Source organism: Macaca mulatta, chromosome 11, assembly GCF_049350105.2.
Source record: "Macaca mulatta isolate MMU2019108-1 chromosome 11, T2T-MMU8v2.0, whole genome shotgun sequence".
Lineage (NCBI taxonomy): Eukaryota > Metazoa > Chordata > Mammalia > Primates > Cercopithecidae > Macaca > Macaca mulatta.
In genome coordinates, this window is record NC_133416.1 from 104,071,194 (window position 1) to 104,085,181 (window position 13,988).

The 13,988-nt window shown below is 38.2% G+C and overlaps 1 protein-coding gene across 2 annotated transcripts in view; it reads left to right on the forward strand.

Annotated features, from left to right (window-relative positions):
- CFAP54 (cilia and flagella associated protein 54) overlaps window positions 1–13,988 on the forward strand; it is a 391,130-nt gene that overhangs the window by 258,946 nt on the left and 118,196 nt on the right. For both annotated transcript variants that reach the window (XM_015152488.3, XM_077954781.1), the window contains 2 exons: window positions 3,234–3,332; window positions 4,150–4,291. In XM_015152488.3, coding sequence (XP_015007974.2) covers window positions 3,234–3,332; window positions 4,150–4,291 — 241 coding nt within the window. The remainder of the gene's footprint in view (window positions 1–3,233; window positions 3,333–4,149; window positions 4,292–13,988) is intronic.

Consider the following 13,988-nt stretch of genomic DNA (forward strand, 5'->3'; position numbering starts at 1 on the left):
CGAACACTTACTGAGGGCATAATGTATGCTAACCAGTTTCTTTTCCTAAGGAGCACAGAGTCTAGCAAGAGAGATAAATAATTGTATTGCAATGTGACAAGGACTATAATCACAATTTTTCAAGGTGGAGAAGTGTAGTATATGAAGGTTGCAATTTTTCCACATTCTTGCTAACACTTGTTATTGTCTACCTTTTTGATAGTACCCATGCTAGTAGGTATGAAGTGGTATCTCATTGTGGTTTTGATTTGCATTTCTCTGGCGGCTAATGATGCTGAGATCTTTTCATGTGCTTGTTGGCCGTTTGTATATCTTCTTTGGGGAAATGTCTATTCAGATCTTTTGCCCATTTTTATTGGGTCATTTGTCTTTTTTCATCATTGAGCTTTGAGAGTTTTCTTTTTAAAAAAATATATGTATTCTAGATACAAGCCCCCTATGAGATAAATGATTTGCAAATATTTTCTCCTGGTTAGTGGCTTTTCCTTTCATATTGTTAGTAGTGTCTTTGGAGGTACAAAAGTTTTAAACTTTAATGAAGTCCAAATTGTCTTTTTTTCTTTTATAGATTGTGTTTTTTTGTGGCATTTCTAGAACCCTTTGTCTAACGGCAGATGTTGAAGATTTTCTATGTTTTCTTCTAGAAGTTGTATAGTTTTAACTTTTACATTTAAGTCTATGATCCATTTTGAGTTAATACTTGTGTAGGGTGTGAGGTAAGATTCTAAATTCTAAATTCATCTTTTTGTCCATGAATATGCAGTTGTCTCAGTACCATTTGTTGCAAAGACTATCCTTTTCTCATTGGATTGCTTTGGCACTTTTGTTGAAAATTAATTATATATGTAAATGTTTATTCCTGGATTTTCAATCCTGTTTCATTGACCTATAAGTCTACCTTTACTTGAGTGTCCACTGTCTTGGTTCCTGTAGCTTTTAACAAATTTTGAAATTGTAAAGTGCATGTTTCAACTATATTCTTCCTTTTCAAAACTGTTTTGGCTACTTTGACTCCTTTGCATTTCACTATCTATTTTAGGATCTGTTTGTCAATTTCTGCAAAAAAAAAAACTAAGGCGATTTTTGTCGTCATCTTAACAGTATTAAGTCCCCTAAATAATGAATATGGACTGTCTCTTCATTTATTCTGGTCTTAATTTCTCTCAGCAAAGATTTGTCTTTTTAGTGTACGAGTCTTATACATTTTTGTTGTTTATTTCTATTGTCAAAGGAATTTTTATTTTAATTTTTAGATTGTTTATTGCTAGTATATAAAAATACAGTTGATTTGTATGTATTGAGTTTTGTATCCTGTGACCTTGCTAAACAGGTTTATTAATGTTAGTTGTGTTTGTGTGTCTGTTTGTGTATTCCTTTGGATTTTCTACATATAGGATCATGTCTCCTGCAAACAAAGACACTTTACTTCTTCATTTCCAATCTACATGCATTCCACACCCCCTGCCTGGGTTTTCTTTCCTGTTTACATAACCTAGAATCTCCTGTGCAATGTCAAATATCTCCCCCATCTGGAAAATGCCCAGCATATTGTTTCTCCACTCCAAATTTTTCTACGGTGGGCTCAAGCCCAACTTCCTCAATAAAGGTTTCCTTTCCATTCGAGATGACTTCTTTTTTCTTTAAATGCCTGAGTCACTAGTTGGTCTTACATTATAGTTATTTAATGTTGTTCTCTATTCTTCATTACATGCCTATTAGTCTTGTTTCCAGAATTTAAGTAGATAAATTACCCATGCTTATGTAGTCAGTAAGCTAGCAATCGTTACCCCAGATTAGTCCCATTGCAGCTAATGATTTTTTGTTTGTTTGTTTGTTCATTTGCTTGTTTTATCTTGGAACGGGGCTATATTGCTTATATTTACCCATAGGCAGATCTTTCCAGGTGTCATCTTCTGCCAGGCTTAACACTAGAGCTAGGCAAGGCCACATTTATGCCTTATACTTGTTGCTTTGGCATCAGCATTGTACACAGCCTTTCTTTTTCTCTGGGCCTCTTCTCACCAGAAGTAAAAGAAATATACTTTTGTTATTGTTTGTTTTATTCTGCAGGTTCATTGAAAATTAAAGAATTGGTCAAAATATGGGCATCAAAGAATTAGCACCCGTGGGGCTAATTGAATAGTTAGCTCCATCCAGATGATTTAAATCTTAAGAAACTACTACTACTTATTTTAGTTGTCTATAAAAATGTACAACAGATACTAGCTACTGGTAGACTAGCTACTTGTTCTGTTCACTTCTGTAGCATTGACTTTCTTATGTTTAAAAACTGAATATATATTTAAAATAAATAAATAAATAAATATATATATATATATATATACTTTACTAAAGAAACCCCCATGGTAAAAAAAAAATCTTCAATCATTGTTTGTTTGTTTTGTTATTCTATGAAACTTTATGATAATACTATCTCTTTAATATTTTTCTTAGCAGGAAATATGACAGCAAATACTGCCAAAAATCTTTAAGCAATGTTCTAATTTCTGACACTGTTACACAATATATTCAATTTATAGGTCTTCTATTATAATGGCACTTAATTTTACTTAAGATGCCATTTTTGGATGGGCACAGTGACTCACGCCTGTAATCCCAGCACTTTGGAAGGTTGAGGTGGGCCAATCGCCTAAGCTCAGGAGTTCCAGATCAGCCTAGGCAACATGGTGACACCTTGTTTCTATAAAAAATACAAAAACTAGCTGGGTGTGGTGATGCATGCCTGTAGTCCCAGCTACTTGGGAGTCTGAGGCAGGAGAATTGTTTGAACCTGGGAGGCAGAGGTTGCAGTGAGCCGAGATCATGTCATTGCACTCCAGCTTGTGTGACAGAGCAAGATTATGTCTCAAATATATATATATATAATTTTTATTAACTTATTACACAAATAATGCAAACTCATTATAGAAAATTAGAAAAAAATGCTAAGAATAATTTACCTTAAAACTTGGGATAACGACTGTTAATAATTTTCCCTGCATTTATGTACAGGGAATGTATGTGTGTGCATATTTTTTAAAAAGGATTGTACTTTTCATACAATTTTGTAACCTACACTTTTCTTTCCTCAATGTATTTTGAATATCTTTTCATGCCAATAGGTACGTTATTATCCTTAGTGACTACACAGTATTTCACTAAAATGTCATCTTTAGAAGATGAGAAGAGTTATCACAAAACTTTATATCATAACACATTTGTCATATTTTTAGCCTCCTCTCAGAAGAAGTAGTTCTGTTAAAGAAACATCAGCAAGTAAATTTGAAATGTACAGTTCATTAGCCTGGATTGCAATAAGAGCTGCTGCACAGGTTAGTGTGATTTTTGTTTAATCTTTCTTTTTACCGTCTTATCTGTATTCTCTGCCTTTAAGGAAAACAGTATACCCATAAAAGAGAAAGGAGTTAGGGTGTGGTACCTCATGCCTGTTATCCCAGCACTTTGGGAGGCTAAGGCAGGAGGATCACTTGACCCCAGGAGGTCGAGACCAGTCTGGACAACACAGTGAGAGCCCATCTCTACAAAAAATTTAAAAATTAGCCGGGCATGGTGGCATGCCTGTAGTCTCAGCTACACAGGAGGCTGAGGCAGAAGGATTGCTTGACTCTGGGAGGTCGAGGCTGCAGTGAGCTGAGATCTCACCACTGCACTCCAGGCTGGGCAACAGAGTGAGATCCTGTCTCAAAAGAAAACAAGAAAAAAAATTACATTATTTGGGATTTGTGCCAATTATGTTTCTTTGGAAAGATTAGAAATACTAGTGTGTTTTCAATCTCTGTATTAGCCAGACTTAGTTCCCTTTGTTTCACCTTTTCTTAGTGAAACTATTGGCAGATACACATGTGCACATATTTGACATTTTGGCAGATATCTGCCATAGCAAGGTGAGGTAGCTTATTTAAAGTGACTTATGCATTAATTAAATTGTCAACCCTAAATTATTTGTTTGACTATGATATATTCTACATGTCAGGGATCACATATTATTTTTTCAGGTTGTCTTTTTTTTCTTCCAATGTATATGGAATATTATTTTATGAAATCACTTTTTTCACATTATTTACCTAATAGATAATCTATGAATTAGAAAGCTTACATTTATAATTCTAATTTATGCATTAATTGTAGGTCAGTGAAGCTGTGCTGGCAATTAACATACTTATTGGAAAGAAGAATACTAGAACCCATAAAGTTAACCAAGTGGCATTACCAAATATCCCAGAATTTGCTGCTCTGGATCTTTTGTCTTCGTATACAGATTATTTGCTTGGTATGTTTGGAGATTTACATATTATGCAAAAAACTGGCATATGTAATATAGAATCAAGTTTCAAAGATTTAATTATAATCTGTTGGCTTTTAGCTTAGATGGTGGTAATGTTTGGGGGTACTTCCAGGGGATCACAGGGGTTCTAGGGCCAAAATAGAGAGCCCTTGGCTCACTGCACATGTGTACGTGTTGGTCAGCTGCTGCATTTCAGATGCATGTTCTTGTAAAAAATGATATTTTACATCTGTTTCTTTTCCAGTTCACATATATCAAGTGAGACCTTTTTGCCTCTCTGATTCTTTAATCCAAAATCTACACTCACCCACTCTCATATGCCTCCCTCCTCTTTTCCTTAGTTATTTTGTATTTGTATGTATGTTTGATTGTGTGTTTAAGCTCTTTCTCTCGTTAAATTATCATCAGCTACCTGAGGGCAGGGTCTTCATCTATTCAATTTTCATCTACAGCAGATTGCACAGTGCTTGCACATAGCAGACAATGAATATCAACATTTGTTAAAAGAATTAATGGAAGAGATTAGCAAAATTTAAACTTGACTGCAATACTGTTTATGTTTTTGCTTAGTTACTCCTTTGATAGTAAACTATAACATAAACCTCTATATCAGATAACTGGTAACAGGCATTTAACATTCATTTATGTGTTTTTCCATTATTTCACTCAAAAAACATTTATCCTGTGTTTGTTGTGTGCTAAGCACTTGGATAGGTGCTAAGAAGTAAGATACTAGTCTTACTTCCAGACTGGAATTTCACTAACATCCATCTCTAGTTTTGCTTGGTGCTAGGTCAGCATTGAGCCAAAGCAGAAGAGTTTTAACCTGACAGGGGTGGGAGTGACCATCCTAATACTTCTGGAATCACATCTGTAGACAGCGGCTTACTTTGCTGCATTGTTGGGTCAGCCTTAGTTAAAGTGTTAATGTCTAACGTTCCCCTCTTTGTCTCTTTACTGAAGCATTTGTGTCCCAAATTATTTTGTAAACTATTTTATAGGGTTTTTTTTTTTTTTTTTTTTTTTTTTTTACACTGAAGCTTTGTTTTCTTATTTATATTTCCTTCATACCTGGTAGAATTTTGCTTTATCGGCTTTCTGAGCCACAGCCTGAACGTCGGACTGGGTGCTTGCTCCTCTTTAAGGTTCCCATAGATGGGTTCTCTGAGGACAAAGCCATTGACCCTACACAGGGCAGTTTGGCAGCCCACTTTTGCTTGACACTGTTTGGCAGCTCAATTCTCCCTGGTTCAGAATGCCAGGAAAGCATCCCTGTTAGAAGCACACATTATTGTACAGTATTAATAATCAAGAGACTTAAGTTGACATCCTAACTCTGCCAAACCATTTCATTTCTCTCAGCCTCATTAGAGACCAATCTACTGTAGAATCTGAGGCTAGTTGCTCAGTCTCTTGTCTGTAGACTGAGAGATTAGTCAAAATCTTAGATGATAATTCAAACTTCCAGTATGGCTATTTCTTCTTCATACTGCCTCCTTATTACTTCTGAATGATGTGTCTACTTTATCCTAATCATTTCCTTGTGTTCTCCCAATTTTTAGGGCAGGGATGACCAATAAGTTTCATCCAAGATGGACCCTAAAACTCAGTGGCTTACGGCAACGGGAACTCATTCTTCCTCTCAGCTCATGTGTTCTGCTTCAGGCTGTAGGTCGGGTTCAGGCGCACTCTTACGTACATTTGTCGTGAGGCCCAAGCTAAAGAGACAGTGGTTAGCTGGGGCACGATCTTCTCATGGTAGATACCAGAGTGAAAGAACCACAAAGCAAATCACACAAATGCATTTAACGCCTCTCTTCACATCCCATCCCATTGGCCACAGCAAGTCATAGGGCCAAGTCTAGTATCAGTGAGCTAGGGAAATATACACTGCTTGAGCAGGAAGGGAGAGAGGCGTGGATGTTTGCCAAATGATAATTGAAACTATCGTGTATGACAAATTCAATGGCCAGTGGCTACCTGAGAAGAACCTCTGTATGGTTCAGAGGAGAGAACCATAGGAAAGACATGGAAAAGGTCCTGTGATTAATTAATGATTTCAGCCGTGGGCACAGGGGAAAATGGCATCCTCTAAACCAAACCATGTTTGTTGATCCAGTTGAGTAGGTAGTCTTCATCTCAGTTTAATACTAGAACCTAAGCTTTCTTGTTCCGTGTCAGTGGCTTTCATAGCATATTACATTTTTTCAGTTTCCATTTTATACTATTAGCCCTTCTTTACTATTTTAACTATGAAATTACCAAATTTTAAAATCCAATCTGTTTTGCATTTTGCCTTGCCTTAAGAATAATAATTTTGCCCTCCAGTCCTTTCCTGGCAGGCTGATAATTAATTCATGCTGATGACTTCCCTCACTTCAGTGTTTGGGTTAGAAGGAGGTTCTGAATTCCCACTTGGTTGCCGCAAATACCCAGATGGCAGTGAGGTTCATATTATAATGGCTTGCTAAAGGGCAAAATTCCTTAACAACAACAAATAAAACTTGTTTGATTTTCCTTGCATTAGCATAAATTAGCACCCAGCAAAAAACCTCCTCAGTAATCTTAGCTTTAAACAATACTAGCATTGATCTACACATGAGATGATGAACAACATTTACTGTTATTGTATGCAGAGTACTGTACCAGATACTCATATTCAGAGAGAAGGAAGAATCAGAGAACACATCAAGGAAGCAGGTCTTACCTTCCATGAGCTTCTAGTCGTGGGCAATCAGAACAGGCATATACCCTGAAATGACAGACAGTAATTTTTTGGCCAGGCGCAGTGGCTCATGCCTGTAATTCCAGCACTTTGGGAGGCTGAGGTGGGTGGATTATTTGAGGTCAGGAGTTTGAGACCACCCTGGGCAACATGGTGAAACCCCGTCTCTACTAAAAATACAAAAATTAGCTGGGTGTGCCGGTGCCCACCTGTAGTCCAACTACTCAGGAGGGTGAGACAGGAGAATCGCTTGAACCCAGAAGGCAGAGGTTGCAGTGAGCTGAGATTGCACCATTGCACTCCAGCCTCAGTGACAAAGTAAGACTCTGTCTCAAAAAATAAAATATAAAAAACAAAATTCATCTTTTAAGAAGAGCATAATAGGCTGGGAGCGGTGGGTTACGGCTATAATCCCAGCACTTCGGAAGGCCAAGACAGGTGGATCACTTGAGGCCAGGAGTTCAAGACCAGCCTGGCCAACATGGCAAAACCTGATCTCTACTAAAAATACAAAATTAGCCGGGCATGGTAGTGGGCACCTGTAATCCCAGCTACTAGGGAGGCTGAGGCAGGATAATAGATTGAACCTGGGAGGCAGAGGTTGCAGTGAGCCGAGATAGCGCCACTGCATTCCAGCCTGGGTGACACAGTGAGACTCTATCTCAAAAAACAAAACAAAACAAAAAAAGGAGAGCATAGTAATGAAGGCAAATTAAAGTGCCACAAGCTAAATCCATCTATGCCTTCTAGGGGAGCTGGACACAGGCAGGATGGCATATGAGTTAATTAAGAACATTGTTTTCTGGGAGAGGTATATTATGGGGCAGGTGTAAATTGACGCAGGGGAAGCAAATTTTATCAACAGAGCAACTGATGACAGGAGCATCATGACAGAATGGACTAGTCATGTGTGGAGAGTGAGCTATAGATCATCCTGCCAGGACCAGAGAGCAATTGTATGACACCTATAGCACAGTAAGAGAGTTGAAGTGATGCACCTAATACAATTACTGAGGTATTCTCTGTAGGAACAGACACTTTGAAATGATGGCACTGGCAGTGTGGGGCCATGTTTAAATTCAATCAAAGAAACATTTATTTCGTGCTACCTACTTTGGGTCCAGTTATATTCAAGTATATACTCTATCATTTTGTCTTGATTTTCTTGTGGCCTTGATAAAAAATTCAGCTGGGATTAAAATTATTAAATTCTGTATTTAAATTTTGAATTCAAAGTAACATTTAGGATTACTGGTCCCAGATGCAGCCTCTTACTACTACATAAACACATATACAGAAAACTACAAATGCCTGTCATACTAAAAAGTAATGTCAGTGAATGTTAGGTCCAGGGTCAGGTTCCAGCCCATGTTGAGGTAGGAGGGGTGTGGGTGGATGGGGAGCAGGGAGCTGAAAGAACATTCAGGGGGCTATAGGTACGTGAAATACAGCTTTATTCAGCAGCTCTCTCATCAGCAACTCTCTTACACAGACTGCTCTGTCTTGGCTGCTTGCTCTGGCCACTGCCACACACAGCTGCATAGCCAGCTCTCCCTTCAGTGTCAGCAGCTTAACTCTTTCTTTCTCTGGGCATGAGTGCACCTATACAGTGTCAACATGGCAATTATACCTTTTACAGACAGCAGTGACTTAGAGCCAAATGATGAGCCTTCCCATGTTATGGCTACATGGCTGTGATAACAAGTGGAATTATACACCTGCGCTCTAAACTCGCTGAGTCACACAGGATGTAAACATCCTGCTTTGCCCTATCCTTGACCAAAGCACATCCATTACCTTAGAGTGAACCTATTGTCAGAATGCAAAAGGAGATCAACGGAGCAGAGCCGAGAATCACAACTGGGCTTTAATGTATGTTTTGCCTCTTGAAACAGAGCAAAGCTTCCAACCTGAAAATAAATCTGATTTTTCCCTCCCATGCCACCTTGCCCTTGGTGCGGAGATACAGGGTCAATGACAACTAACTAAAAAGTGGGATGCAATTCCTCTACTATTATCTTCTGTTTTCCTATTCCTCTAACACACAATTCCCCATAGTAGCGGAACTAGATTGGCATATTACTACTCAAATCCCAAATAATTATACTACTTATAGGTGGGAATGGAGAAAAATCATCTGTGCTAGTGAAGGTGGTGTGTGTGTGTGTGTGTGTGTGTGTGTGTGTGTGTGTGTGTGTGAATTTGTGTGTGTGTGTTGCATCCGAGTATTAGAGATGAGACAATTGGGTCATGACAAGGACCAGCCTCAGTGAAGCAGAGTTGTCCTGGTCCAATGCCTGCAAGAGTCCAGAAACTCCACTCAGAGATTCATACACTGATCACTTAAATCTGAGAAGGGACAGTACCATGGCTAAGAGGAGAGCACACACCCTAGCAATTGTCAGGCACTAGGTAGGAGGAGACCATGTTTGTTCTAGTCAGAGTCAACAAGGTAAAACGAGAAACAACAAATGGCTCATGTGAGAGAAAACATTCTCAGAAGAGCACAGTGGAATGCTGTCCTGGAGACTGAGAGAAAGATTTACCCTTCATTGAACTGGAGGAGACATAACAAGATTGTTTGCTACCCTTAGCAGGGCCCAGGCCATTACACAATGGCAGAAAGCGATGACTCAGGAAGTACCAGATAATAATGGGATGAGTGGCACCTGATGCTGTGTGCCAGCGCTGTCTTACTTGATTTCATTTATGTTTCAGGAAAATCCTGTGGGAGTGTCATTATGCACATTTATAAATGAGGCAAGGTGCTCATTCAGAGAGGTTATATAACTTGCGTACTATTCCACTACTAATTCACATCCTGATCTATCCAATTCTAAAGGCTGTGCTGTTAAGCTTTATGTTGGCTGTGATAAGAAAGTATTGCCAGGAACTCAAAATGCAGAATTGATGCTTCTAGTCAGCCTGCTGGACTGCTTGGACGGAGCTGACATGAGCGATGCCTCTGCCCTTCCCCATCCAAACACATAATGGTGGTGGGTAAATAGTACAAAAATTGTTTTAATTAGTGGCTGAGCTTGAAACCAGGAAAGGAAAATTCCAAATTGCCAAAGCAAATTGGGGATTTGTGGCAGGGCCTGAACCTGAGGACTTCACTGGAGAGGGATTAGAATTAGGCCTTAACAGATGGAACTGGGACTTCAGTACCAGACTCATGGAGCAGTCGGGAAAGAGGGCCCTGCAGGTGGGGAAAGTCAGAAACGAGATAACTGTATAAATGGGGATTCAGAATGGGCTTCTCCAGAAACTGAGGACTGGAAATACACTGTCCACTGGCTTGAGTAGATTCAGGGAAACGTGACAAGTGCCCACATTAAAACCCACTTTAGGTTGTAAGGTTGTAATTCACACCACCTGAATGATACATGGAAACTGGCATTTTAAATACTGGCCCAGAATCACTGAAACCCAGGGAGCTCTGGCCTGGGCTGATAGGAAGCTATTGCAAAGGGATCCTTCTCCATTCAGGGCATAAGGGACTCTTCCTCCATCCTCCCCAATTCTTCTGAAGATGGTTATAGTACAAATTGTATCTGGACAAACTCTGGTAACATCTTTGGATTAGGAAGAGAAAATAATTGTAAGTATTCAGTCAGAAAAAAAAAGGAACAAACATTAAACTGTTCTTAGTTTTTCTCTGCAGCATTAAAGACCGGATTACATTGGTCAAATATGTATGGAGTATTTTTTCCTTTTAGTTTAATTCAATTTTTTGAATAGGTAATTTATTCTCAAGAATCAAAACTCAAAAGATACAAAAGGGTATCTTTTCATCTTCTCTGCAAGTGTCCAGTTCTCAGTTCCCCCTAGAAGCAATCAATTACCAGTCTATTAGTGTCCTATTCCTGCTATAACGAATTACCACAAATTTATTGTCTTATGGTTCTGGAGGTCAGAAGTCCAAAACAGGTCTTATTGGGGCTAATTCTGGTGTCACCAGGGATACATTATTCTAAAAGTTCTGAGGGAGAATCTGTTTCCTTGCATTTCCCTGCTTCTAGAGGCCACCTGAATTCCATGGCTCATGGCCCTTCCCTTTATCTTCCAAGCCAGCAGTGTAGCATCTCCAAATCTCTCTGACCTGGAAACATACTCCTCTGACTTTGTTTCTGCATATACAGACCCTGTGATTACATTAGGCCCACCTGGATAACCCAGGATAATCTCCTTATCTCAAAGTCAGTTGATAGGTGATTGGTCGGAAATCTTTTTTTTTTTTTTTTCTTGAGACGGAGTTTTGCTCTTGTTGCCCAGGCTGGAGTGCAATGGCATAATCTCAGCTCACTGCAATCTCTGCCTCCTGAGTTCAAACGATTCTCCTGCCTCAGCCTTCTAAGTAGCTGGGATTACAGGTACCCACCACCATGCCCAACTAATTTTTGTTTTTTCAGTAGAGACAGGGTTTCATCATGTTGGCCAGGCTGGTCTCGAACTCCTGACCTCAGGTGACCCACATGCCTCAGCTTCCCACAGTGCTGGGATTACAGGCGTGAGCTACCATGCCCAGCTTGGTCTGCAATCTTAATTCTCCTTTGCCCTGTAATCTAACATATTCACAGATTCTGGGGATTAGACATGAACATCTTTAGGGGGCCGTCATTCTGCCTACCAGAGTCATTTTCTTGTGTTCCCCACCAGAGATATTATGTGCTTATATCAACTGTCAGAGTTCCATGGTAGAGGTCAGAATGAACTCCAGTTCATTCAAATAGAATGAGATTTATCAAAGGACTTTCAAAGTCAATGGGAGAGCTAAAGAAACAACTTCTAGGATAAGTGTCCAGAAATGACTAAGCCACGTGTAGCTGGACCACCAAGGCGCAGCTTTTGTTTGTTTCCTATAAAGGAAACTGTAGATCAAGAATTTGTCTGTAAGGTAGAAAGCCTGTGCTCAGCTCTAGGCTTAAGAACCACACTTCCTCTGCCAGAATCACACCAGCCGAAGAGTTACCTTTAATCACCTGTCCCCTTCACCACTTAACCCAGTTCCACCTCCAAGTTTTGCATGAATGCACTGAATTTATAATACCTAAAATCCCATCCAGGACAATAGTTGCAAGGAAATCAGGGAAGTGTCATTTTTATCTTCATAATTTCTACAGTATAGAACAGCACATTTGGAGGTTAAGACAGATGTTGAGTGAACCAACCTGGTATATACACTGATACATTGACAGATTTTCCCATAAAAATACAAATAGTGGTATAATTGCACACATAATAATGCTCCTTGCTCTTTTTTCTTTAAATTAATATAAATGTATCTTGACAATTTTTTCAAATCATCACATAAGCAGCTTTTTTATGGCTGTATAATATTCCTTTATATAGGTACAGCATAATTAAATTCATTCGTCTCTTTTTGCTAGCTATTTGTCTTGTTTCTACTCTTTTGCTATGACATACATCTGTACATCTTATACATTTATATCATTTTGTACATAGGCTAGTATATCTCTTGGGTCAATTCCCATAAAGCAAATGTCTGGATCAAAGGGTAGTTTCATTTGTAAATTTGGTAATTTTTGCCAAAATCATTCCAAAAAGATTATGCCACTTTGTACTCCTGTCAGCAGTTAATAAATGGTCTTTTTTCAACACCCTTGCTGACAAAGGTACATTATAAACCTTTTTTAAACCTTTGTTGACATGGTGGGAGAACAAAAGGTTCAGATTTAATTTGCACATCTCTGGTGAGGACGAAGGTTGAACATTTTTTTGTGAACTCTCTTCTCATAATCTTTCCCTATTAAAAAAATTTGGCCTTTAAGTATTTGTAGAAGTCCTTTATTATGAAAATCAACATTTTAGTTGTGATATCTGTAAATATATCTTTCTAATTTTTCAGTTGTTACTTAACATTTTACATGATAGTTCTGTTACATGAAAAAGTTTTTTATTTCTATATAGTAGAAATTATCAATCTTTTTGATAGATTTTGAATTTCTGTCATAGTTAGAAAAGTCCTCCCTACTCAGATTCTTTAAATAACTCACAGAAATCTATTTGGAATATGTAAAGTGTGACAGGTGGATATAAATTTAATTTTTCCAGATGGCTACCCTATTTCTGTACTTTTCTTTCAGTTCTAATTGATCTGTCCATTCTGGCTTCAGTACATTTTTTTAATTTTTGTAACCTTGTAATAATATACTTAATATAAGGATAAGTCTCCATTAATTACTCTCTCTTTTCAGAATTGTCTCTTGTGGCTTTTTTGTGTGTTAAGTCTGGAAGCAGCTTGTCTAGTTCAAAAAAATAGCTATTTATGTTGTTTCTACTCTTTTGCTATTACATACATCTGTGTGTATGTAATAGCAAAGTCCTGCTGTATTTTTATTGGGATTATGTTATATTTAGACATTAACTTAGAAATAACTTACATTTTTATTCTACTGAAAGATCTTAACCAAGAATATTATATGCCCTTTATATTTTCTAGTTCACATCCCTTAGGGCGTTTTAACATTTTCTTCAAATAAATGTTGTATTTTTCTGGTTAGGTTTATTTTTCGAGATGTTGTCTTCTTATTGTATTGTAATTCAAAAAATTATTTCTATTAGTTGTTTTTATGTACAGAGGTTATTGATGCCACTATATTTACTTTATTATCCTTAGGTATTTTTCTCCACTTGATCATCCATGAACAAGGTTGTAGTCACCAATTATTTTCTGTAAATAGATAGTAAATATTTAAGTCTACTTATTTAAGTCTTTATGGTCTCTGCTGAACATACTCAACTCGCTGTTGTAGCATGAAAGTAGCCATAGTCACAGTGTAAATGAATGAGCATGGCTGTGTTCCATTAAAACTTTACTGTGGGCTGGGCGCGGTGGCTCACGCCTGTAATCCTGGCACTTTGGGAGGCTGAGGCGGGCGAATCATGAGGTCAGGAGTTCGAGATCACCCTGGCCAACATGGTGAAACCCCGTTT